This window comes from Morone saxatilis, unplaced genomic scaffold, assembly GCF_004916995.1.
Source record: "Morone saxatilis isolate NCDOM2014 unplaced genomic scaffold, NCSU_SB_2.0 Contig12, whole genome shotgun sequence".
Lineage (NCBI taxonomy): Eukaryota > Metazoa > Chordata > Actinopteri > Moronidae > Morone > Morone saxatilis.
Window position 1 is genome coordinate 23,358,983 of NW_023339674.1, and position 26,777 is coordinate 23,385,759.

At 40.5% G+C, this 26,777-nt stretch overlaps 2 protein-coding genes across 4 annotated transcripts in view; both read right to left on the reverse strand.

Moving 5' to 3' along the window:
* Positions 1 to 2: 2 nt before the first annotated feature.
* Positions 3 to 5,252, reverse strand: scly (selenocysteine lyase). The gene is made up of 13 exons (XM_035654127.1): positions 5,132 to 5,252; positions 4,288 to 4,386; positions 4,043 to 4,152; positions 3,562 to 3,662; positions 3,306 to 3,483; positions 3,061 to 3,188; positions 2,737 to 2,892; positions 2,541 to 2,647; positions 2,373 to 2,409; positions 1,041 to 1,124; positions 759 to 858; positions 510 to 585; positions 3 to 418 (listed from the first exon to the last, which is right to left on the reverse strand). Exons 2-13 carry the CDS (start codon positions 4,377 to 4,379, stop codon positions 265 to 267), a joined length of 1,323 nt encoding a protein of 440 aa, XP_035510020.1. The 5' UTR covers positions 4,380 to 4,386; positions 5,132 to 5,252; the 3' UTR covers positions 3 to 264.
* Positions 5,253 to 5,879: 627 nt separating this feature from the next.
* Positions 5,880 to 26,777, reverse strand: part of kif1aa (kinesin family member 1Aa) — a 40,116-nt gene continuing 19,218 nt past the window's right edge. Inside the window, exons 22-49 of one of the 3 annotated variants that reach the window (XM_035653693.1) lie at positions 26,317 to 26,407; positions 26,076 to 26,224; positions 25,789 to 25,967; positions 25,437 to 25,574; positions 23,187 to 23,501; positions 20,921 to 21,039; positions 20,724 to 20,809; positions 20,511 to 20,640; positions 20,025 to 20,187; positions 19,813 to 19,903; positions 19,602 to 19,720; positions 19,433 to 19,488; positions 17,615 to 17,723; positions 17,393 to 17,459; positions 17,211 to 17,295; positions 17,016 to 17,121; positions 14,878 to 14,904; positions 12,273 to 12,387; positions 12,021 to 12,154; positions 11,854 to 11,915; positions 11,629 to 11,774; positions 10,618 to 10,806; positions 10,112 to 10,183; positions 9,892 to 10,013; positions 9,553 to 9,696; positions 9,260 to 9,452; positions 9,041 to 9,159; positions 5,880 to 8,960 (exon numbers count right to left, since the gene is read on the reverse strand). In XM_035653693.1, the coding sequence (XP_035509586.1) occupies positions 8,918 to 8,960; positions 9,041 to 9,159; positions 9,260 to 9,452; positions 9,553 to 9,696; positions 9,892 to 10,013; positions 10,112 to 10,183; positions 10,618 to 10,806; positions 11,629 to 11,774; positions 11,854 to 11,915; positions 12,021 to 12,154; positions 12,273 to 12,387; positions 14,878 to 14,904; positions 17,016 to 17,121; positions 17,211 to 17,295; positions 17,393 to 17,459; positions 17,615 to 17,723; positions 19,433 to 19,488; positions 19,602 to 19,720; positions 19,813 to 19,903; positions 20,025 to 20,187; positions 20,511 to 20,640; positions 20,724 to 20,809; positions 20,921 to 21,039; positions 23,187 to 23,501; positions 25,437 to 25,574; positions 25,789 to 25,967; positions 26,076 to 26,224; positions 26,317 to 26,407 (3,369 nt within the window). In that variant the 3' untranslated portion in view covers positions 5,880 to 8,917. The remainder of the gene's footprint in view (positions 8,961 to 9,040; positions 9,160 to 9,259; positions 9,453 to 9,552; positions 9,697 to 9,891; positions 10,014 to 10,111; positions 10,184 to 10,617; positions 10,807 to 11,628; positions 11,775 to 11,853; positions 11,916 to 12,020; positions 12,155 to 12,272; positions 12,388 to 14,877; positions 14,905 to 17,015; positions 17,122 to 17,210; positions 17,296 to 17,392; positions 17,460 to 17,614; positions 17,724 to 19,432; positions 19,489 to 19,601; positions 19,721 to 19,812; positions 19,904 to 20,024; positions 20,188 to 20,510; positions 20,641 to 20,723; positions 20,810 to 20,920; positions 21,040 to 23,186; positions 23,502 to 25,436; positions 25,575 to 25,788; positions 25,968 to 26,075; positions 26,225 to 26,316; positions 26,408 to 26,777) is intronic. The other 2 variants (XM_035653692.1, XM_035653694.1) reach the window with 2 other exon arrangements.

The window sequence follows — 26,777 nt, forward strand, 5'->3', positions numbered from 1 at the left end:
AACATTGTATTTATTCAACAACACTCATACATATTGCCCTCCAATTAGCAGAGTGGCTACTCACATGACGTGATGGAAGCTGAATACAGTCATCTCTCCATAACATCACCCCCCCAGGTCACTTCAAGTTCTTCCCTTTTATTATTTATATTACATATTTCATCCATTTTACATGATCAGTTAATGTAACAATGAACACATGATGGTGAGTTATTTTTAATTCTGCACATCCTTAGTTGACCTCCAGGATAACTGCTTATGCCATCAGTCCATTCCTTCCAGCAGTCGCACCGTATCCCTCAGGTCCTCCACGACTGCATCCACATCTGCTTTGGTCGTCCCCCTGCCCACGCTCAACCTCAAGGCATTAGCTGCCACCTCCGAGGGGACGCCGCAGCTCAGAAGGATATGGGAGGGCCTGATGGACAGACACAGTGCAGCGCAGGCCAGTTATGTAACTGCGATCAATATGGTGTCCTGACAAAAGCATAACCATAGCCCTCTTTTACCTGTTTCCACTGTCTGAGTGGCAGGCGGCACCAACGCTGGCCAGCAGCCTCGTACAGTTGGACAATACCCTCCAGCCTAAAGCAGGAGAGAGAGAGAGATTAATCATTCAGAGCCTTTGTAGTTTACAAATAGCCCTGAGCAGGTCATGAACTGTCTCCGATAAACATTGGTGTAGGGTTAGAGGACACTGTGTTGGAGTGGCAGGCCTAAACAGACATAGGACAGAGACGGAGGAGTCATGACATCACCTTGTAATGTTGGTCCCAGGATGGACACGTTACATGTGTTAGGGAGGATATCAGAGCCTGGGTAATGGTTGTTGAAGTGAATCTTGTCTATAAAGACGGCCTGAAAAGGAAAACATACTAATGATACACCTTTATAATGTGTAAAAGGTAAGCAACAGAATAATGCTGATGTAGGTTGTCATGTGAACAACAAACATATTTCAAATAACCCAAATCACATTATGAACTGATTTACAACTACAGTCTCACAGTCACCAAGAGAACGTGACATTACAAACGTACCTTTAGTCGTTCTTCTAAGTAAAGTTTGGTACTTCGCATATGACTCTCATATTCTGACAGATTAGAGGTCACCAGTTCTGCAGCCTAAGAGACACATAACATCAGTAGATATAAATGATGCTTAAAATGACATCTTTGATAGCATTAGTATTTGATCTGTTTTAGTTAGACTAATAAGTGCTAATTCATTCTGCATGAGGTTATAATAACTATAAAAGTGTTCTAACAGAATTCCAAAAAGTAACATTCTTGACAAACAAAATGCAGTAATGTGAAGTGGGATGTGTGTGGGATCAGTCTAAAACATGATACAACACTATCATATGTTGCCCACCATTACATTACCAACACATAAGTAGTATGTAGTATGGGTGTATCTGATGATACACAATATAATAACACTATTTTTTTTTTTTTTTAACCTTTATTTAACCAGGAAAAGTCCCATATATAACAGCTGGGTCAATTTAAATGTAGAAATTGATTAGATATTGTTTTTATTCAGTATATTACCAAACACTTCTCAATTCAACAACACAACAAGCCACAGTCTTAGCATTCTTAGGTTTTATACATGTATTACTGCAAGGCTACTGTACTGGATTGCATAATGATGTAGTATAATTTAGTTGATCCCCTGTAGCTCTACAATACAGTAATGTATGTATGTATAGAGTCACGTTTGGTGGGGAAATGTGAAAGGCAGGAATGGGTGAAATACAATTCTAGTACTCTCTGATAAGACACCCTTTATATAGGATTTATAAGCTGTAACTACTGGCCTTATTGTTTTGGCCTTATATAAATCATTATTACCATTAAGACGGAAATTTTGGGTTTCTAGGTTGTGAAAAATCCCTATGACTGATTGGATGACCACCTGCCTTCCAGAGAAGTATATTAAATTAATTTAATTAGGCAATTATTAATAGATTGACAATATTTATAACTGCATTATTACCAAACAAAAATGTTAAACACCAGTGCAAGCCCAAATGTGTTCATAGTAATGGCATATAATTAGTATATGCTAAGTATAAAAAGATGATTCATTAAAGCCATTAGTTTCTACCTTATTTAGGGTTCCTTATTAGCAAGTGGTACCATTCTACGTAGAGACCAGAAGTCATTATAGAGGTTTATTCACAATGCAACAAATCACAAACAGGTATAACTGCTATGGGATTTTCAACACGTGTGCAAAAATATTCATTGATTAAATCAAGAAGATAAAACCTCTTTATAACCTCTTATTCTATGTAAGCTTCTAGAGAAATGTTCTAAAACCTTCAAAAATATTGCTGTAAGACATATATGGAGCAGGAAACATACCTTTCCCAGACCTGCAATCATTGGTGTGTTTTCTGTGCTGTAATGTTCAGAAAGAGAGAAAACCCTTGTAGACCCTTACATTTAGATGTACAGCTCTCTGATCTTGGCCGTTGTTTCATGCACTATTTGTACTTTATTGATTATTCCTTAAATGAGTCGATGTGTTACCCTGGTCTGAAGTTTCTCTCCTGTCCTCCTCCGAACAGCATTGGAAACAATGGTGTTCTCGTTCCGGGGCCGTTCACATACAAAGCACCAATCCGAGGGGCGTAGAACTACAAATGCGACAAAACCTGTCAATGAAATGTTCTCCAATTTTCTATCTGATGCCAAATGAAGATATTTTACACAACAGATTCCTGACCTTGTGTCCCACTATGGTGAGGTAATCCACTCCCAGGTCACAGGCATCGACTCGGATTTTGCCCAGAGCCTGAGCAGCATCAGTGTGGACCAGGACCCTGAGCTGCTCACGCTGCTTGTTGAGAGATCTTACTCTCCGGCAGATCTCTTGGACTGGCTGACGAGATGAAGATGTTTCATCAGCTACTTAATCATTCAAAAAATTATCTTTTTTTTTATGATAATGAAAATATTCTCTATTATCAGTACTACAAAGAGATGCACTTATTGGTAAAAATTCTGTAAAAGAAGCCGTCAGGTTTCGGAGCCTCTATCTCTTTCTTACCATGATGACTCCCGTCTCGTTGTTGGCCAGCATGACAGAGATGAGACAAGTGTTGGGACGCACCTCAGCAATGACGTCCTCCACCTCCACACGGGCTGTCACCTTGGAGACAGGCACAAAGGTCACATCTGAAACACAATTACCCAAACAATCCATCAGAGGCAGTAAGGTTAGTTGTTTAAATAATAATCCACGTTATTCTCCTGGTATTAATCTGAATAAAACTTTACAGGATGGGCTCCTACCAGCCTTGCCGTCTCTCCGCAGGTGCTCAGCTACCAGTTTGACCGAGTCATGTTCCACATTGGAGGCGATAATGTGAGGGAGGCCATTGCTTCCATTCTGGTGCCCTTCACCTTGCTGTGCAGCAGTGCAGCTTCTCCTGAAGTGCTCTACAGCAGTGTGCAGCACCAGGTTATTGGCCTAAAAGAAGATGTATGTGCTATGAATGATGTAGCTTAATAAAACCAGATCAAAAAGTGAGCCTACATTAACGATTACCTCTGTTCCACCTGATGTGAAAATGATGTCTTCAGCTTTACCTCCAACCATTCTCGCCACATTCTCTCTGGACTGATTAATCATTGCCTTGGCTTTAGCACCTAGAAATAAAAATAATGTGTAGATAAAGTACTTTTTTATTGGTTGCTTGCTGAGATACAACATTATTGGCTGGGTAGTGAGAACGCAAATTAAGGTAAATTAGCATTAGCTCACTGTTTTTAATTTTAAATAAAAAAATATTTATTAATCAATTTTATTGTTTTTATTCTGTGTGTTTTTGCCTATTTGCTTTTATTGTTTTTATCATTAGTTTTTTGTATTTTTGCCTGTGTACTCTGTAAAGCACTTTGGGTATGAAAAATAGTATATAAATACATTTGTCTTGTCTTAAAGGAAATTAATTTTACACTAACAACTTGCATTTTTAATTCCAACATCAATTCAATGTCATTTCGATGCAGTTTTAAGTATTGTTCACCTGCTATGTAATTGCTACTCGGGTTTCCCCAGGCATCCTGGAGGGCTTCAGAGATGGTCTGGATCACTTCTGGTTCCAGCGGGGTAGTGGCATTGTAGTCCATGTAGATCCTATATTACATTGAGTACATTAGAGAGAAATGTTCTGATTTCATGTACTGGGTTAGAAGCATTCAAAATCATCACCTCATTGGTTCAGAGTGAAAGGCTGATACGAGGTGACCCACCCAAATCAAAGCTTCCTACCTGTCTAGATTCATCTCTGAGTAATGATGAAAGGTATGGTCAGTGAAGGTGGGACCCACTATCGCGGTGAAGTCATCAGCTTTTTTGGCCATAATGCTCCTGCGAAGAAAGAACACATTTAGTAGGACGCCTGTGAAGATTTATTACAATCAGGCAGAATTCAGTGGATTTATAAAGAAAATAACTCTCAACCTCTATTTAAACCTCTCCCTAGTTAGTGATGGTTGCATGTATTTGGACAGCACCATGTGAGCTTTGATTACAACGTGTTTTGAGAGCTGATGGACATTTATAGAGGTTTTCTTTCCAGGATAGCAGCTGGAAATGAGTCTTGATGGTTCAAAATCTCTCTGGTGTCAGCTACAGTTACTCAAAATCCGACTACGGTTATCACCACATAGTGTAACGTTATAACTTATAGGTATGTCAGAGGCCACAGAGGTGTAATATACACTTTAAGCATTTAGCGTTAACGTGGTGTCAGCTGACGTTACGTCCACATTGTCAGCAGCAGCAGTGACACGTATGAACCCAGCTGTCTGGTAGCTGCCTGATTCACTGTGATTCATGTTATAACGTAGTTAGTTCAAATCAGTGGGAAACTCACAGCTGGAACATTAAAACAACCTGTCTCGTCCCTGGCAATGTTTTAGCAGACCGAGGTGATATTCAGCCAGCTAACGCTAAATCACATTAGGTAACGTCTGTTGACTTTAGCTAAAGATAGCTAGTGCTGCTAACTTATTTCTGCTAGCAAGATTTTGCCTTTAAGCGCTCAAAATGAGTGAGAAATGCTCTCCTTCGTGTGGCGTGGCAGGCTGAAGTCCCTGGCTTTGTGTCTGACCTTGTGAAGTGATGTGAAGATGTCCTGGAGAGGTTTATTACTGTCTGTGTCAATCATCAGCTAACGTTAGCCAGTGTGTGTGACAGGATGAGGCGCCGCTGCGCTGGTTGCCAGATGTCTCAAAGTGAAACCTGCAGCCTGTCACATGTTACAGGACGCTCAAAACAATACAGCACGAGAGCTGGTTTATATACAATGTGTGGTTTATTAATGAATTCCATTCATATGATGTTAGGATATAAATAAAATCAACGTTCACTCGGTCTCCTTTTACCTGCAACGCTTATCTGTCGTAACAGGCAGGATACACTGTTCACTGACTTAAACTCTTAATTTGAAAGTCCACAAAGTCAGGATGCTTTGTCATGCCGAAGAGCCGAGAAATCATGTAAATTAGAGTCTAGTAGTTGTGGATTTATAAGATTTAAGATGAACAGAAATCTAGTATTATAAAACAGTCCCATGCGGACATGGCAACTCTGGATTCCGCTGCCATGGTAACAGCCAGGGAGCTGCCCGGTGCAGTGCAGGCGCACGTAGTTTGGAGCACGTTCACTAAAATCCCGATAAACAGTCTACTAAATGAAAAGTAACGCTGTGTACCAACTGATTCAAAATACTGGGTCACACCGCAGTTCATGCATTTGTTTGTGGTTGTTAATGATCAATAAATGCTTGGTCACCAGGTACAAAGAGACATGCAGCAGATTACATAAAGAAGAAGAGTCCATCACTTTGTGTTGCATAATTTCCATGTTTATTTAATATATGACAACGTGTTTAGTGTACACAAACATTTGACGCTAAACTCCAACACTCAGAGACACTGACTGAACTACTGCCCATTCATGATTTTGTAAATGGGTGCAACTTTATAATACACTGTTCACAGCAATCATGTTTATATACAATGCAAAATAATTTGAAGAGGAAAAAAAAGAAATGTACCGGTGCAATTTGATAGTGCAAAAAAAAAAAAGATTAGGTGTGGAAGCACAAAAATGTAAATGATATTCCTTCAAAGGGCTGGGGAGGGATTAGAAAAAAGTAGATTTTGTGAAGGCTGTCAGAGCATGATGGTGAAGGTACATATAAGAGTTAGTGTGACAGTAAAATAACTACAGCATTACTCTGTGCAAGATGCAATGCCTAACAGGGCCGTAAGGAACCAACCTTCCCCCACACATCAGTGGACAGATTATTACAGGTATATCCCACAACGTCCATTTGGTTCCCTGATAGTTACCTACCTACAATCAATAAGGAACCAGACTGTGAAACCAGAAGACAAGTCAACACAGCCACTCCTGCAGAATAAGTATTTTCAAATATCAATGTACATTCAGTGTGATTTTTGTGTGTGTGACTGCACCAACAAAACTTTGGTTGGCTCAAATGTGATGCACATTAAAAGAAAACACGAGGAATAATCTCAACACAGAGATCAGACTGGAGCAATCCCGAGCGCACACAGAAAGGAGTGCTAGAGACAGTGTAATGTACAGTACGTCAGGGTATTCCTCAATGCTATAGCTGGATAAAATACAACTGCAGGCTCTGCAGAGAAAGTCTGCCGTAGACTTTGATCATAACATTGATCACTCAACTTGTTACACAACAAAGCAAAGATTGATTAACCACAACTACTAACAGTTGTGCACACATGTAGGGCTGTAAAATGTTTTGATTGGATCACTTCAAAATATGTCCACAACACAGAGAATACTTTACAGTGTCAGGAAATATTCTTATAGTAGAGTATGGTATACAATTACCTCAGCAGCTAAAATAAAAACAAAATACTTAATGCCTGTTATAATATCCCCTGCTAAAACTTACTTTGCCAATATTTTGATAAAAATAACAGTTTAATGCTTTGAGATGTTGTCCTAGTATGAAGTACTGTCATTGGGCATGCTGTCTAGGCTGGCTGACCTGAGGCACGCTCATCATTCAAACTTTACACAACATCTCACAAGCTTTATCTGTCACTAGTATTTGAACAGGCTCAGTTTCAGATTCAGTCACTTTGAATGAAATGCAATAGAAGATGCACAGTTGCAAAGTTCATCCAAGATCAGCTGAAGGGATAAAAAACAGACCTTCAACAACATTGATTTTTTTTCAATTCATAGCATGATTGTTTTACAAATATAGACATATGTGTTCTAACAATCCTGACGATCTTAATGTATAAACATGAAGTATACTCTGTGTTGTGGAAATTCCATACAATATGACAGCTGACTGCCGTATTATGTAACATCAACATGAATGATACCTTTTTTGTCTGAATATGTAAGTGATGATGATGAAAAGCAGGAGAGTGATGTGATATGATCTGCAGACACTTCCAGAACAGTATTATAGCAGCATGAAGGATGTAGTTTGAAAGCAACTGGTGCAGAGGCATACTGTACAGTATGATTGAAAAGAGAGGCACTACATTTAATCAATATACATATCATTCAGAAAACCAGCTTCTTATTCTGTACTGTGAGGAACAGTTTATACTTCTGATCATTTATCAAGGTAGCTTTGTGCAGCTCAGGGTGGACATACCACCTTAATATTCTCTACCTAACAATATATTGACCTTTTCAGATGTATGTTAGTTGGGTCAAAGGTCACGTGTGACTATCCTAATCTTAAAGGGGACAGTATTATTCAAGTAATCTTCAGCATAAAGAAAGTAGCCAATCATTAAGTTATTCAATTGTTTAAATAGCATTAACTACAAGGGGACAAGGTTGTTTTATTCAAACATTTAAGGAACTCATATTAAAAAGTGCGGTGTGCAGAAATTGCACGGTACTACTACTTTAGAAATATAAATGTCTTTGTAAATAAATACATGCAGAAATAAATAATAAAGCTATTAAATATCTAAATATATCACATTTTAAAAGAACTAAAATTCAGGTAGAGAATGAGATTAACGTGAGAGGATTATTGGTGATGATATTTGATTACTTGTGTGAATGTAGATACCCATGGTGCTCCTACAAGTAGCTAAAACGACATAAACTAATCAAAATGCCACAAGAACATGAAGTCTATGATGATATGCCATTCCCTTGCCAGGCTGTGTGCTAAAATTTCAATGAGGTTTTAGGAATAGGAGGCAGATTACTCAATGTCAGGATTCATGGACCACAAAGAAAAGAGAGTTATTCTAAAGAGTTACACTGAAGTGTCATTTTTTTTCTTTTAGCATGTATTTTATAGCTGTACGTTGTATGCAAACCAGTTCAGACACTGTATATATTATGTATAGCCGTAGAGTAGAGTAGAGAAGAATCTGCATGTTTGCCTATTTTTACGGATGCAAATGTAGCAATGTGATCCTCACTGACATGGCAGCTTTAGGTAAAAAGTAAATGTCACTGCATTTTTTAAGGAATAAATGTATAAGGCTTGATGTGTCACTGACAACAACTACAGTACATTACCATACGTATGTAATCTGAGATATGAAACTGTTGCTACTTCCTCCATTTTCTTCATTCGTCCAGCTATGAATAAACTCCAGTACAGTGACAGCTTTATGAAGAGGTTCTTCAGACTACGAGACTCACACCGCAGCAAAGGCCTGACAAGAAATGGGCGCTTTAGGTGCTGAGGACACTAGTGATAAACTGAGAACGTACAGGGGAAAGATGGTTGTTGGTGACTGTGTTGGGGAGGGGGGCGAGGATGGGGCTCAGCACAAGGGGAGGGATAAGGACAAGGATCTATGTACATCTTAGTCTTTGTGTTCATCCTTCTCTCTTGATATTTGCTTAGTCACATCCTCATCTGTCCGGCTCGTCTTCTCGACAGCTTCGACCTAAGAGGCAGAAAGAAATGTTTTTATTAAAATGTTACATCTTCCATTTAAAGGTTTTACTGATTCAACTATTTTTTTACCTGATAGTTCCAGCTAGCAGAGGATTAAACGCATACAGCCAGTCATGCATCTCTTTGTCATTAGTGGCTTGAAGCAATATCCCACGATGTTCTGTACACACGGCAAATGTGTTTGGGGTCTGTTGAAGGAGCCAAAAAAGTTTAGAATACCATATCTGACTTTGGCACCAAGTAGAGATCAGACAGAGGTGATTTTGGAGAGTTTGGTTAATCACCAACCTTCAGCATTGCCTGCTGGTCCTCACTGTACTCCACCTGGGCAGAGGAGAGGTTGAGTATGGCCCGCTCCACAGTGTCTCTCTCTGTGTTGTAGATGTAGACGTACGGCCGCCGCACAACAACATAACGCTTCACCCATCCGTTGGTGTGTGGCTCCAAGAAATGTATGTAACCCTTCTTTGACACAATAGGGCTGCAAAAACAGAGGCAAAGTATCAACACCTGTGAAACCAAGAAAGATGTCCCCACAGCACATAGGGATAGATGTTTTGGAGTTGCTGTGGCAGACTCACCTGACTCTAATCTCTTGGATATCAGGGACAAATTTGCGGGGCCGGGGTTTGGTGTCAGAGGCTCCATTGATGGACTTTTTGGCCTCTGCGTCCTGCGGTGTGTCAGGACCGGGGCTGACGGCACGAGAGCGAGGCGTAGGGGGTCTGCAGTAAAGAAACAAAAGGTCTATGATCCCTGGTAACAAAGCACCTCCCTACACCTTATGTGACCAAAATACTTTAAAAATGTTATTCAATAAAAAAAGCTAATCCAGACTGCTACACCCAACAAAGGCTACCCAGGGTTAGGATGACAATTAATACAAAACAATAACCATATAAGTACTTTGTAGGACTGACCTGAGTTCAGCGTTAACATAGCAACCCTCAACCAGAGAAGGGCATGTTGTGGAGGGTGTGATTGTATTGAGAGCAGAGACTGAAGGGGAGTCTCTTAGCGTTGTGACAGACATCTCTGAGATCTGTGACACACACAAACACACAGATACACGCTAGCTCAGCAGACATTAATCAGATTTCCTTTCATGTGTAGTTTTAAATTTGAGTGTTTGAGCATTACCTTGCTTTCGCTGGCACTGACACACACATGGCTGTATTCTCGGTTGAAGGAGTGAGTGAGCAGCCGCAAGCACTGTGTATAAAAAGGACAGAAAACTTAAAATGTCATAGATACAAGATAAGTAAAATCAGATCTGTAATATCATCAAAATGTAAGCACTCTGACTATATATTGACTTGTCATAAATGCATATACATTATGCTACATACTTGCATGACAGAGATCATAGAACAGGGCAACAAAACAGAGTCAAGACTGCACTTAAAGAATCTATATTTATTATGTTAAACTTAACCTTGGCTGCTCTCTCTTGTGACGTCACATCCAATTTGTCTTTTTCGAGGTGGACATATAACTTAACACAGCGACTCCAGATGTTACTGTAGTGTTTATATGATGTATTTTTTCTCTATCTAGTTTCTACATCATTTTGTTGTGATGGCATGCTGTGATTGGTCTGTAAGTCAAAGCTGAAATTCAGTATTCACTAAATAATGATGACTGACCTTGGCAGCGAGTTCCCTCTGCCTATCAGTGGTGATTTCAGAGCAGGAGCTGACCTCGTGGTCGGGTTCAGGGGGCTGAGGAGACTCACTGAGCTCCTCAGTGACACAGGACAGCAGGGACTCCTGGCCCATTAGCAGAGTAGACTCCAGTTTCTCCCTCAGCAGCAGGTAATGTTTGGTCTTCTCCACCTGAGAGAATATGGAAAAGACTTAAGCCACAGGAAGTGGGTTGGAAAAATTGGTACTGTATAGTTTTATTATTTTTTTCATTCTAACTTATTTGTATTGTTTTTATGTATTTGTGAAACCAGCGAAACTTTACATAGCTACATTAAATAAATGGTTTTAGATCAGTGCCTGGATGTCTCAGTTTTCTGCAGTTAAATCACAACAAAACTGAAGCTCTTGTCTTGAAATTTTACATCAGCACTTCTTGTGGTAATTGTATATTGCCAGTTGAGCACTAGTGAGTTATTCGGTCCTGTTTTTGAATTAAGAAACATTGCAACGTGAAGTGTATAGCACAGTTACAGTTAGTTCAAAATTCTGTGGCACAATGCCAACTTCTGACTTATATGTTGTGAATATGATCATACAAAAGGCTTTTACACTTTCCTTTAATAACCTTTTTATGTTGTGTTCTTTTAAATTAGGTTGTTAGCTTTTATTGACATTTTATTTATATTAATCTTAATCCTAATTACTTAACTTGAATAAATTAGGGTTAGAGTCTTCTTTACTTAGAAGACTCTAACCCTAGTTTCAATAACAGTATGCTTAGACACATTTATGACGAAGGCTTATTTGCTTTTTGTTGAAATGCCCTGTTTAAAGTGCATTTCATATGTACAGTAAAGTATATGTAAACCAATCCATCTTTACAAATGTTCAAATGTTACTGTTTACATTAAATAGATGATTTAGAGGCACATGTTTTTGTACATCTAGGTTCAATAAATAACTGCCAAAAGTAGCTTGCACTATAAAAGAAAAGTAACTAATGCCCCTCACATCTTGAAGTAGACTGAGTTTCTCCAGCTCCCACTGGTGATCCAGAATGAGGCTGTCACTACGCGGCCTCCACCCAGCAAGGTTCTCCTCCCCACGGACGTAGGCCACTGAGGTGTCCAGCACCCGCCTGCGTCTCCTCTGCATACCTGTGGTGGGCAGGTGCAGGATTAGAAATGTTCTACAGGTTAGCTTTGTGCAAAATACTAACTTTTTCTTGACTCTCACCTGGGCTTCCTGCATCTGCCAGGTTACACAGGCTGACCTCATAAACTCCAGTTACACGGTTTCTGGGGGAAAAACAAACAAACAAACAAACAAACAAAAAATCAAGCTCTTCAACAGAGAGAACACAGGAGCTACATGATTTTTTTTTTTTGAAGGTTGGAACTCACCCATCCGCGGCTCTCAGGCTTCCAGTACCAAAAAGGTTTCGGATAGAGCGGGAGGCTGAGAGCTTTGTGTCTCGAGAGTAAAACACCATGCAGATATCTTTGGTTATGACTGCAGGCTGGGTGCAGTTCTCCATCTGCAATTGATAAAAGAGGAGCGATTTCCAACAGTGATCCTCTGGAGTAATTCACACATCACCTCTGATATCGTGAGAGCTATTTCTGCCTCTCATGAATGCAGGCACTGTACTGTACCTCCAAGTAGGCAGAGAGGGTCATGTAGATCTTCTCCCCATATGGAGTGACTCGGTTTAGTAACAGGGAGTTGTGCATGGAGCTATCCCATGCTGCCTCGAAGCGGTAGAAGGTCCTGAGGTGATCCGAGCGAGAAGAAACCAAGAAAATGAATCAGCATTCAAAATGTAAGTCTACCTGAACAACAAATTAGCAGTCAGAACTAAACTCATGCTAAAGTCTATCGACCTAACAACTCATGTTAACATACAAATCAGGATCCAAATCCAAACAATAATAATTAAAAATACATCACTTACAGAAAGATGTAGACTAACATTTGATTTGGTACACTGAGAAAATAATATTATGATTTGTAAAAAACAAACAAAAAACAACTGTCATAATCAATCTACTATTGGCATTGTACAGCATTTAAATATTGTAGTAAGTATTCCTTAAATGTTCAGCTCAACAGAAGTGCTAATGAAATCTTTTTGCATGCAACAGGCTGGCGGAGTTGATGATCTGTTTAACACCACAGAAAATCAAAGAGAGCTGAGATGACTATCGGTACAGAAAAAGGAAGGAGGGATGAGAGACAGCCAGACGAAATGAGGGACAGGGCAGTGAAATACCTATGGTCAAGTCCCAAGGAAATGCTGTGAGAAAGAAGAAATCAGCAAAAGAATAGAAAGTGAGAGTCAGGAAATATGTTGTGGTTGTGCGCTTGTGTGGCTGGGATGGTGTTTGTCTTTTTTCACACTGTTATCTCATTATGTAAACACTGCCATGGATCATACAGCTCACCCATAGGAGGCCGTTGAGAAATCCTGTGGAAGGTGCTGATTGACTTGATGCAATCTCTCATCCTGTTCTACCATTAAAAAGGTCAAATAACAGCACATGGCCATTCCTCAAGCAAAACAATACTGCTTTCTGTTACGCCTCTGATTTACTCCATACGTTAATGTACACGATTTTCCCATTTCCCCCGAGGGGAAATAATCATACACTGAAACAAGTTATTCTTCTGGCCTGCGTCCCGGTACGGCCTTAAATTTAAAAAAGATAATCCAAGCAAGAATTGTAAAAGGAGACTAATGTTTCTGTAAGCCATAAAAACAGGCTGTATGGACTCTTCATGAGGTTCAGATGTTGGGCCCAGTGGCCTTGGACTGAGGTGACCTTGTGGGAAAGTGAACAATGTGTCACCCAAAAGAAAGCAAACAGTAATGGACTGAGTTGACTGCAGTAAAAAGAACTCACTGCTGCTCTGTGTGAATAAAGGGGATTCAGCGTAGAGATGGCCTGTTTTTTTAAGTAATTAGCGAGTGCATTAACACACACACTCACACATCACACTTCTTTCCCAGTAGTAGAAAACTGTTCGCTTACACTACAAGGGAGCAATTTCCTCTTTGTACTACACCAACATGTGCTTCTCTGTGTTTTACTACCTCCTAAAAATGCGGGAGCCAGGATTGAAGTCATGCTGCTGGCGTAACATGTGAGGAGCCGTTTGTTTCTGGTGTTTGGCAGAGTTTCACTGAGGTACAAGCAAGATTTAAAAATATTCACAACATTGCAGCAATTTTGGGCAAAGTGCTACTGGTGAGGTAATGGTTCACTGGATTACATTTTAATAGCTGCATTTGAATCCTGTGCCAGAGTGGGTACTGTAAATGATGTGGTCCATATTACAGCACTTAAGTAATAGTGTTCCTGTTAATATTCTGTAGCTGTGATGGGAAATACTCTCTGTCTCTTGGGATTAGAAGTAACTAACAAAAACATATTCATGGATTCAAAATATTGCTTCGTTAAAAGGTCAACAATATAAAATTATTAAACGGAGTGAAGAGAGGAAAGCCAAAAATGACACTAAAAATGTTTTTCACCATTTTTTGAATATTCTTGCCTTTGTTGTTTCAACTGAACTGTGTTGTAATAATGGATCACTACCACCCTCTACTGGCAAACAATTATACTGAAATCTTTCAGTTAGACCACTGTAAATCATTAGGAGTACAATCATGTTGAATGTGAACTCGCTGCCTTTTAAATTCAATATGCAAATAAATTAGCATCTGTGAACAATCTGGAGTACAATAGAGTAAAAAGGTACTTTTTTAAAATGTCGGCAACATGTTAAATTTCTGTTTCTGTCCAAAATGCTAGAGTGACCAAATGCTGGTAGACTTTCTAATATCAGCCTTAAAAGTATATAGTCTAAGTTCCTGCAGCAACTGCTGAAGTGGAAACAGAGAGTGTGATACTGGCCCCACGACACCTCCGGCAGAGACACAGTCAAAGGACAGTCCACGTGAAGCAAAGCGAGCCATGCAGACCCTGTCCATCATAAACCACAGCCTGATAACAGCTCAAACACACACCCAGCGCAGCAAGAGAACCGGGGACATGCAGAATCACATCCCTCACTTCTCACAAGGGGGAGAAAACAAAGATGCACAGATGAATTGCTGACAGTAATGGCAGAGTAGAAGAGAGGGGAACGAAATCACTGGAGGCCGAGTAGGAATGAATAGGGTGTAGAGGACGTTAGAGGGATGAAAGATGTGTTTTTGTAACTTAAGAGCATGAGAAGAGAGGCAAAATAATATACCTAGGCATGTCCGAATCAAGAAACTGTCTGCAAAAGCAAAAAACAACATTCCGTTAGTGGACTGGAGGGAAAAAAATGTTAGCATCCATATATACTTTGATGTTAGTCTCTGCAAGACTGAGCAGAGACCACACTGGACCACAGCCTGACCTGGTGCAGAACCACTAAACCCAATTCTTGGCCATTGAGGCCATAACAGGACAAACATTGAGGGCTGAAAACCACAGGGGTGCAGCACCATGGTCAAAGAAAGGCCGGTCGAGGAGGGCCACTGGACAGTGCTGCACGGAGCGTTTGGCTGCTTTATTTAAACTCAGTAAACCCAGGTCTGGGTGATGGCGTTGCTGGTATTGTTAGGCTTTTTGCAGAGTGGTTGGGAAAGCAGAGGGATTAAGCAATGAGGGTCACAAAAATTATAAAGTAAATGCCAAAAAAGTACTTTACAGTTTTCATAAATTTCATTTGGATGATGTAATAATTTTGGCCAAATCTACACTGATATTTATCCATATAATACATTGTAAATGTACTGTGAAGACATACTTTCTGATACAGAGTTATTGAGCCATCATACAGTGGTGGCATTAATGGTAAGTGAATTTGGATGTTAAAAGACAAACCACTGAATCATTTTTTGTGTTTTTCTGCCAGTAATTACTGGATTTCTTGAATACATGTTACCTAAGACATAGCAGCAGTTGCCAAAACCTTCATAATGGGGGCCAGGAGTCAGGAGAAACATACTGCCCTCTACTGGCTGGTCGCAGAACAACATAAAACATTACACAACACAATTTAAGTACTTAGGACCAAGGCCCATCTTGTTTGTGGAAACCCCAGTAAAATGTTTATTTTCCTATAAGATGTCACAGTCACAAAGAGCTACCAAATCTCTTTTGTCCGATGGTGACTTTTATGACGTGACAAAAATCTGTGTGAATTTCAGTATGTTAGCAATGACATTGGTCTGTTGGGTTGTTGTTTCCTTTAGTTGTGAGTTCCATTCAGGCTGCACCTTCTCCCTGATATTCAACAGACTAGGCTGTAATCATACAACACACCCATAAACAACATTTCAAGGCTTCAAATTAGACAACGGTCAGTGCATGATTAACTTTGAGTGACTTTTCTTCATTGTTATCTACAGTTTATGATTCTTAAATATCAAGAGTTAATAAAGGGATTCAATAAAGTGATGATGAAATCAAATGTCCAATGTATGAAATCATACTAAGTCCAAGTACAGATAGTTTAAGGTGTGTTAGTGATTTTACACTACTTGCAGTGATACATACTGCTGAATAATTTGGGAAGACATGCATTTGTATTGTTAATTTAATAGAAAACTTAATTCACCAGTGAGATACAGTCAAATGAGGTTGCTTGGTAAAAATGAGTGATTCTTTAAGTCTATAAGCAGGTTAGTGTTGGGGTTAGTAGAGCTAATTATGGTGGAAAAATGAGACAAGTTAGAGGTGAGGTGATAAACAAGGTGAGATGCAACACGAATGGTGCAATGATGACCATCAAACAACAAAAAGCACAGTTTAACAAGGAGGGTCGCACAGCCAGCATGGACAAGTGAATTCACTTCTACAAATGTGGCAAATTTAGTTACTCTTAAATCAAGGTAAAGTGTGATTTTGATTCACTTTGCTCATGGTCACTCTGGATTTTTGTGTGTGGCCTCCTGCAATTAAAAAGAGGACAGCATACTTGTGCAGAAATAATAAAGAAGATAATAACACAAAATAACTTTTTTAGGGTTTGTTAAAACATTCAAGTTGTGCCTCTTCTGCCATGCTTTCTTTTTGACATGTATAGCTGGTTCTCTATGCCATGCATTTGCCCATGTGCCACGTTTCAGTGCAAGAACTGCCACAGCAGTAATAAAGTGACAAGTTCACATAAAAGTGAGAACCATAGAGTGGTTTCCAAATTCAGCAAAGCTGTCACAACCTTAGGTTAAACAAACATATATGCAAACTAGACATTTCTAATGTTGTATTCATAACATACCATATAGATTCAAAATCTGATGAAACATATTAAAGATGGCCTGGACCAGTATTGTGCTTCATTCGCAAGGCTCTGGCTGTTGTAAAGTAATGCGTTTCCATCAAATGGATAGTACATACCGGTCATCTTGCATGGGCCTGACATACCCAGCAGACAAGATGTTGAGAGAGAGAATATTGGGGTCAATGATGGTCTCATCAGCTTCAGGAGTGCTGCGTAGGCGTCCTAGGAAGACACAGGTGCCTCAGTTAGAACAGCTCACACACGAGGTAAGACCACTGTTGGTACAATGTTTGGCTAAAAAACAAACTTACCCACAACAAGCTCACGTATTTCCTTCCATTCCATATCACCTCCTGACTCATGTACAATGGTCACAGTGATTCTCCTCTGAAGGCCCTGTTGTTATGAAGAAAAGGAAAGAAATAAAAAGAGGTGTGGTTATGTTCAGTACCATTAAAATATTCCAGATTTGCTCACAGTGGGATTGACATACCTGGTGCAGCAGAAATGTGCCATGGCAAGGCATTCCCCCTCTGTGGTCCACCACTGCAGGGATGTAGCTGGAAAGACATACATGAAAACAAGCTTCAGTCATTTGGTCATGTGCATTATTCCTTAATTTCACTTCATGGGAAATTTGCTAAATAATTCCAAACATCAGCAGAGTAAAGATCCAGCACTGGATGTTTGGTGAGGGGGGCCCCAGGACACTCACTCTCCATTGGCCTCCAGCTCGCAGATCTCAAAGAATACCATGAGATCATATTTGCTGTGGCAGGGTCCTGCCTGCGGGCGGGTCATGGCTGTCAGCTTGGTGGCAGGTACTGTGTTGGAAAGGGAGATAGAGAGTGTAAGACAGGGTGAGGGAAGACAGAGAGTAGAATAGTTGCTAACAGCAGGGAGCTGCTCTAAACCTACAAAGGAGAGAGAAAGGGAAAGAAGAAAGGAAATCAGTGGTGCAGGGAAAGAGAGGAACCACTCAGTCCTGTAGAAGGAGCTCTTTTCCTTCAACAGATTTATAAGCAACTCTGCAGTCCTTGCTTAAAGGACAACATCACTAAATCTTATTAGAAAAATGTTTGTGTTCTTATGTGATTTGAGATTTCACGTATTCATAAACATTTTATAGTTCTGGGTCTGTGGGTTCTCATTTGCAAGACAACTTTTCTAGTAACAAATGTACACTGAACCATCCTGTGCATGAGGAAAAGCATATGCACAAACTCCTTGAACAGCACTCTCCTTTAATACTATTTACATTGCTGATCTTCATTGTTTTGTATAGCTACGAGTAAGGGTTAATTCCTTCAATTTAAGGTAGTTCCCCAAAGGAGTTCAGAGTTAAGAGAGAGTGTGCATAAAAACGTGCACGTGCAGCTTTGAAGTTTGGCCCAAGCCCAAGCAGGAATAGTACAACATGCAGTATTTTATATAATATGTTATATACTGCCTATATAATGTTGTTTATCAATCATTATTGCCTTTAAATATCATTTCCCTAATTGCTATTTTGTTATATGTCTTATTTCAAATAGTTCACCAGCTGTTTGCAACCTCTTTTGAGTGTTTCTTGCACTGCTGCAACGTTTCCCTTCTGGGGATCAATAAAGTCTTATGTAATATGTGTAATATATAAATATACAGTATAATGTACCGTATAGTTAACATTGCCATCCTATCCCATTCAAGAAGAGCTCAAAGAGGGAACTGCAAGGAGAATCCACCACGCAGGTCGACAGTGAACACACAGTACACCAGAGAGCCAATCCAACTGAATCCTGACACAAGAAAACTCCCTTTTATATCAAATAGTTTCATTTTTAAAACTATTACAGCGTCTTCTAGTCAGTGTCCAGTAGTAACTCTTAATATAAACTATAGCAAAGACTTTGTTCTTTTTTTGTGACACTCTAACTCCCCTCAACAGGAAGGTCATATCACAGAGTCAGTTACAGAACATTGACTTCAGTGTTAAATCTGAGCAGTTATTCAGCTAAATTGATGCTTGTTGTCCGAAAGCTTCAAGCTCTACATAAATGTAACGTGTGTGTTCTTTGAAATAGTAGTAAATAAATTAATTTGATACGGCAGTCACTGGGCTTTGAGTGTTTTTTTAAGTCACACCAATATACACACTTGACATAAAAAGGCATTCAGTCACAGGATTCTCTTGGATCTGACATCAACAACCAACCCGGCTTCTGAGCTTTAATAACTGAACAGATAGAGGTGAGTGGAGCTGTCAGCTGAGCTCGCTCGTTTCCTTCCAGTAGGAAGGAAGCAGCCAAGCCAGCGGCAGACAGAGCGTGGTCTGACAACGAGTCCACCAGCGCCCCACTGAACACGTCTGGGACCAGGTATCGGATCAGCTCCAGCGATTTCTCCCGTTCCGGCGAGGCGTCAGAGTCAACTGCTCACACCCAACAACATGAAGCTAAGATGACATGACTTGCAGGGATACCAATACAAGGACAATGCTACATAAATAAATGGTGGAATTCAAGCAAAGTAACTCCGCAAACAGTGTGTTTACCTGGTTTGGACAGAGGCATCACTCGTGGGAACTGTCTTCTGCAGGGGCGTAGTGGACTGGTTGATAAAAAGACAACACATCATGTGTCACTTAACGAAAACAACAATATACAGTATATCTTTGTCTGTGCAGTAAATCAGTTCTAGCAGCAAACTTTGTAGCCATTTACCTGATGACGTCTTTACAGAGAGGAAGAAAAGGTTGTTTCTGGTAGTGTCCAAACACCTCAAACACAATTGGCTGAGTCTTGATGTAGTCAACAAAGGATTTAGTAACTTCAACAGCAATCTATAAAAACAACACAGTAATATTAAAGCATTTGACATTAAAACCTTCTACAACTGATCATCATCCTACAGGATCTGGCTGATATTTCTTACATTCTGCACATGGTAGAAGCCAAGAGGAGGGCCACGGCCTGTGTTTTTTAAGGGTTCAGTGGAAAAGGCCTCATCATGGCGGTGGATGAAACTGAAATCAATCCAAATTGCAAAACAATTATTTACTTGTAAAACTGTAAAAGGAACATGATAAAGATTGAGAGCCATGGGTTTGAACATGTACAGTAAAAACATTTTGATGAACTACTTACTTGAACTGGCAGAAGATGTCAGCATATTCTGCAGAGATGCTGGAGGCTTGCAGGACAGTCACCCTGAAGGTAAAGACGTTACCAATCTTCAGGTGCTCCAGGGTTGTGTCAAGCGGGCCATCCAAACTGGCCTTCAGCGGATTCTCCAGCTCATCCGCACCAGCTGTGAGGAACGCAAAATTAAAATCAGACCCAGGTTACAGCTTGCACGCCAGGCCAAGTAGAGCTGATTGTCAGTACACTCAATTTCTGGCACATGATGGATAAGGTTCGGCTTTGTGGCGCTGACTTAGTCTGATTTGGGCCAAGTATCACCTGCTTCTTGTTTGGGACCAGCGTCGGCCCTCAAGCCAATTCTAATGTCAGTGTTTCACGCAGAAAGGAAGGTGTGCCAGATTTACGCCACTGTTGGACCGAGTGCGACACTCACACACCCATACACACAAAACATGTAACCATTCACTCATAAAATACGATTACCCGCACATGTGTTGTTGTTGACCTCATCGGCTGAGGGTACCATTTCTGCATTCTGCCCCTCCCCTTCCACTATACGAAGCTCCTCCTGGGAAATCCCTGAACGGGACAGTCCTACGGAGCAGGACTCGGACTGGAACTGCAAAAGAAGGTGAGAAAGACACTGGTTAGCAGGTTACTATATACAGATGATTTCTCTGTGCATCATAGTGATTTCTCTACCTTTTCATACTGCTGGTCCTCAAATGAGATTTTGGCAGTGCCCGACTGCCTCACTCCTGAGCCGTAGTCGGGAGCTTCCTCATCAGCTGGAGGGAAACACAAAGCACCTTCACTTCACTCCCTCAAGAAGTCTCGCACAGCATGTCCTTTTCAATCCCTTCATGCCCTTTGTCTCAGGCTGAGTGTGCGATCCTTACCTGATATGGCCTGCACCGCCACGCGGAGGAAGCCCTTCACTTCTCCCTTCTCGCTGACGATGGCCACGCGGTGGACAAGAGGAACCGGGTACAGCAGGTTACTCAAATAAACAAAAGCCCTGAATAAGGGGCAGAAAGAGAGAAATGATAACAGATTAAAAACAACCGAGCTCAGGAGATGGCTCACACTTGATAAAATATCACTGGACTGGACAACAGAACACAGAGCTGCAAAGCAACCAAACAGAAGCTGGGACTGCTCTTGCGATGGCCATGGCTGCCCTTTACTATCGCTTTGTAGGGGCTTTTTCTCAACATCTATAATTAATGATATTATCAGGACAAATATGGGTCACATGCAGTTAACTTTTGTTTTGTACTGGTGAGAGCTTGGTGAGGCTAGGGAGCATGTGTGTAAGGGTCAACTCTGAATTCTGAACTTGAATTCTACTGTAAACCAGCTCACTACTAAGCTGGACAGCAGCTGTTTTCCACATGACTTCATTCCTGAAATTAAGTTTCTTTACATTGCTTAATGATCATATATTATATACATGTGCATCATGAACGCGCCTCAATATGAAAACACTACACTGCATATCAAATGTACAGAGCCAAAATGAGCGCTTGAGGCACTTTGCATCAGATTTGAAAATACTTCAGGGGTAGTGACAAAGACTAACTTTTGAGAGTATAAATGTGGGAATAACTGCACTTTCTTGGTTTCTCATTTTCTAGTTTTTAAGCTACAGTTCTTGATCTTGCAGTCAAGGACCACGTTTTCCACGGGCCAATAGGGGTAGACATTTAAGGGTGGAGAGTGTCAAAAGGGAGAGGATTATGACAAGATTGGTGAGGTGCAAATAAGGCATGCTCAGGACAAAAAAGGGTGAACAAAAATGCTTTCAACTTCTCGACTCAAAGGAATCAAAAGCAAATGGAACAGAAATCATCATACGGAACATGGCTCAGCTTGAATAAAAAAACTGCCAGCAGCTTGATATATTGTGTGCTACACCAAAAACCAACGAATGACATCAGAAATCAAAGTGCACCTCCTGGGTCGAAGTGATAATTTGTGCAAAGGAGGGGCACTAGTTCATCATCAGACGTACTCAAGTAAAAATTGACAAAAAAGGTCAAAATGAAAAGACTTGTGCTCTGGCATGCCTAAAAGAGACAGCTGCGGTAGAAACCAGCTCTTTCATCTTGAGATTTTGAGTCTTCCTTAACACCACTTTGCTACTTCATCGAAATAATTTCCAGACTCTTTCGTACCTATTCAGGTTTCACATCATGGTGAGAACATTTCACTGTGGGTTCCAGTGTTATGCAAATCAGACCTGAATATACTCCATGAGACATGTCAGTGCTTTGGCTAGTGAATGAACTTCTTTAAAAGCTGCAAGTTCGCATTTAGCCACACATACGTGAGACACACACCTCAAGCAGCCGTTGAGCATCAACTTTGCTTGGATTTCCATGGAAACAAGGGGTATGAACTGACCCACCCTGGGCTGACATAAAGGACTTGTTTTAGAAATAGAATTGTAATATGCAGGAGAAGCATTTAGTCTAACTTAGAGTGAAAAAAACAGCTAGCAGAAAAAACCAAAAAATCAAGCAACAGTCAAATTGGATGAGATTAAAGATAGAAAGCAAAAGATAAACCTCGAAGCCCAGAAATGTCTACTCCAGTGTCCACTCAGTATCATGTTATAAGAGAAATGTGTGTAGTGGTTTGACAACTCAGAACATTTGTGTCTCAAACATGAGACACAGTGACAGTGACAACTGAGACAGGGAATAAAAACTAAAGTGGCTAGTTTGACGTGTACTAAGCAAGCAGGAAGTGTTTAAGAAGATGGAATGAATGAAATTCCCATGATCAAAAAAGTATAGGTAATGTTGGTTTTCAAACATACACTTAAGCTATCCAACTGAAATACCCCAACTCTATGTTGATATTACAACTATGGCTTACTTGTCCCAACTGGACAGTTCAATGGAAAATGTAGCAGACTAATTTGGACAGAAGAGGTGTGGTTGCCACATAAAAAAACAAAAGACTCATGTGCTACAGAAACTTTGATTTCAGGTTTATATTTCTCATGCGCTCCCAGTCCACAACAGAGTGGGGACTCAATATTGTGTTTTCAAAAAAGTCATTTCATCGGTGCTGATGTCTACTGAGGGAAACAGACCCTGCGTCTCAGTGTGAAAGAGCTAGTTTCCTCCACCAGCATGCTCCTGAAACCTCACCAACCTTCCCACTACACTGAATAATGGTGAGCGGTCGTAAAAGGGATCCTGGCCTTCGCTGGAGCCTTGGCAGAGCTCTCCCTCATCATCATCCTCATCATCATCATCATCATCATCATCATCCTCTCCCCCGAGCTCCAGGCACGGGTCGTCCAAAAAGATATCATCGTCCAGGTCCTCTAACTCCTCCAACTCCTCCTCCTCCCCTCGACCCTCCCGCTGCGGGTCAGCCAACTCAGTAATTTCAGAGGTGGAGAGGGTCGGGGATGGGGTTGGGTCACTCATGCGCTCGCTCATGCATGTCTTGAAAATGGGGTTTCTGGTGCAGCCAGAGACATGGGAACTAGGTTAGTACAGTTAGATAGAAAGCAAACACTTCAGAAAAGAGGGGCGGTAGAGCACCATATTGACTGGACCACAGGAGAAAACCTGCCTCCACCGAAATCTGCTTTTACTGTCTGTTAGTGGACAGCATACATGTACGGTGGAGCCACAAAGGAAAGATGGGAGAGTGCGACACAAGCAACAAAGGTTGTTAGAAGTATTTAACCTCCTTTGCTGAGAGTGCATGTACAGATCTCAAGTGTGCCAGACCATGGAGATGATGATTGACACCCTGTAGAACAAAAGATTTGCTTCCAAAGAAGATAGTCACTTCTAGGTATCACAGGAATCAGACACGGTTAGACAAAGGTTGTGTGATCTTTATCTGTTCATGTAACTATTCAAACCCCTGTATGAATATGACCTATCTGTAATATATACTACTATATACTCCAATATATTCTAATGTATATTGGTTTTTATTATTCACATTTATACATATACTCATATTATACGTAATACACACATCATGACTTTTTATTACACCTCTAATTTTACTAGAGATTTTCCTATTTTATTTCAATTTATTTCATTCAAATAGTTCTGTCTCTGTGCTGCTGGATCAATGAAGTCATATCGTATTCTACATAATTACTTACGAACTATCCTACATAACTAAGATGTTAAAGTTAAAGTTATAAAAGACTAATTAAATACAGTATAATAACAATTTTCTGTTGACATTTGCAGGTGACTCCCTGGAGATTTTCAACAGCAACTAGAGTACTAGTGTTAAGCCAGTGTTAGCAACACTAGTTTTAGAAGTAACACTAGTGTTACACTGTTACCAACACATAACACAAATGCCTAGTACATAGTACAAATACACACTCCAAATAAATCTGCTACATCCAACTTCAGTTGATTGCTGGTACATAATTTGTCTGGAGAACTAGATTTCATTAGATGTGGTGCTTTTGGCCACATAAGCCTGTGTTACTCACCTATTGTATGAATAGAAAATCTAAACAAGCTGACAAACATATCTCAAGGGGACATTTTCCACATTACTGCCTGATCATTTTTGCTTGTCTTGCAGGAGCTAAATGACATTGAAGGCTGAATATTGCGTAACAGGGCCATGTGACTGTGTGTAGGACCCATCTGCAAGAGAGAGAGAGCTTGGCAGAGAGATTGGGAGGCTGTGTGCCAAAGTGGGAAAGAAAGAAACAGCAGGCTTAGAGTAGGAGGACTGAAGAAATGTGGATCTCAAATGTTCCAAAGCTGATTTTTCCCATTAAAAAAGACGAGCGTGGCATCAACTAGCATGTACTGATCATTTCCATTGGTTGTCAGATCCCTCTTTTGTGTTAAAGCTGCAAGCCCATGTTGGGGAGAAAAATAGTCACAGAGGGACTTCAGTCAGTAATAAAGCACATACAAAGAAAATAAAGTTGGATATTGGCAGTATACTAAGTTAAAACCTGTCAGTTATGAGAACACATGGCACAGGTCTATTGTGAATAAAATATGCTCATGCAATACATTCAAAAGGTGTTACTGCAAATTTGTGATCACGTTCTTTGATAAATAATGCCATGTAAGTCTTTCTTATAAATACATATTTTTATATACGTTGAAATGGAGAGGGTTGATGATAGTGCTGCACTCAGAGCATACTGGGAATACCATAATGAAGTGGGCTGCAGACTAATTCATGCTGGTGTCTCCGTCATTATGGTTCCATTAGTTGACCACATGCACAATATGTGGCAATATGGCCAACAGCCGCCCATTATCCTGAATGGACAAGTATGACTAACACTGGGCTTCTGTTTGCTCACTGCTGTTGACCTTTGTGTGAGTTCAGTATGAATGCCTTTCTGTCCTGTCCACATACTGTACAGGGCCAACTGTGTTCAGCATTTACCTGCCAACCAGACGGAACCAGGGGAAGCGATCATAAAAGGGGTCCCCTCCAGTCATCACATTTTCACAGTCTTCAGTGGTATTGTTGGGCACATCAGCAGCGCGATCATACATCTCTCTCATGAGATCCAGTCTCTGCCTGCAAGAATCAGCAACAATTGACACATTAAGTCCCTGCATTAAAAACAAGCACAGTATGGAATTAATGAGAAATGTTCTTAAGTGAATACTGTGCTCTTTGTGAAATCTATCCCTCTATAAACATACACTATAAACATGTTATGTTTCTGCTGTTTCTAGTTTAAAAAAACAAAACAAGAATTATATTATTGGCCTCAGTGCATGTTGTGTACCTTAGTTTTTCTAATGTCCAGTAGTGGGTGGCTCCATTTTTCTGATCCTGCACCTCCACAGCCACAATGGTGCGTGGGAAGTGTCGTATCTCTCTGTCCTTACTCGCCTCTGGGGGCAACAGGTCTGGCGGCAGGGGGGAGTACAGAGTGTCTGTGAGCAGGACAAACTGGAACTGAACCTGCAGGGGAACAAAGAGCATTGGTACGGTCAAAGAGCCATATTATAACATCAATCTGCGATCAATCTGTGGTTGTGATGGAGTTTAAATGACAACAACATGTTGGACCTTCTTTTTTAGTTCCACACTGATGGCATTGGCCTCCTTTAGGAAGATGGCATTCCCCCATAACAGGTCACGGAGAGAGGTGAACTGGTAGCAGCGCCACTTACGAAAGCTCCACACAGCCATCTCTCTTTCTCTCTCTGTCCATTGCACTGTGGGCAAAAATGATAAAACATCATCACTTGGTGAGGATTTGCATACCACTAACATAGATATGTATACGTTTTCCAATAATTTGCACTACCTTCCTCTTCTGGCTCTTCCTCTTCTTCAGGAGCTTCTGGGTAGTAACGGTCCACTTGCTTCTGAAGAGCCTCCAGCTTGCTCTCATAATCCTGGACAATTGATTAATGAAGACCAATGTTAAACACATGTGGTCTTGATACATTAACAAGCTATTTAGGAACAGATGTCAGTGAGTAAACTGTCCCATCGATTGACATGTTGAAATGGAGGACCAAAGCTTATTAAAAAATACTACTTATTTTATGTAAAGCATGGAAAAATATCTTGTAGCTTATATTTATTGCATGAGAGGTACTTAGTGTAAAATAACTGATGTTTTTTGTCATTTTGACTACTTAAATACAGTACATACACTGATCAGCCACAACATTATGACCACCTGGGCACCCTGGTGGTCATAATGTTACGCAGTCCCATACCAACAAACTGTAAAGCTCTGTGTGTTCTGACACCTTTCTA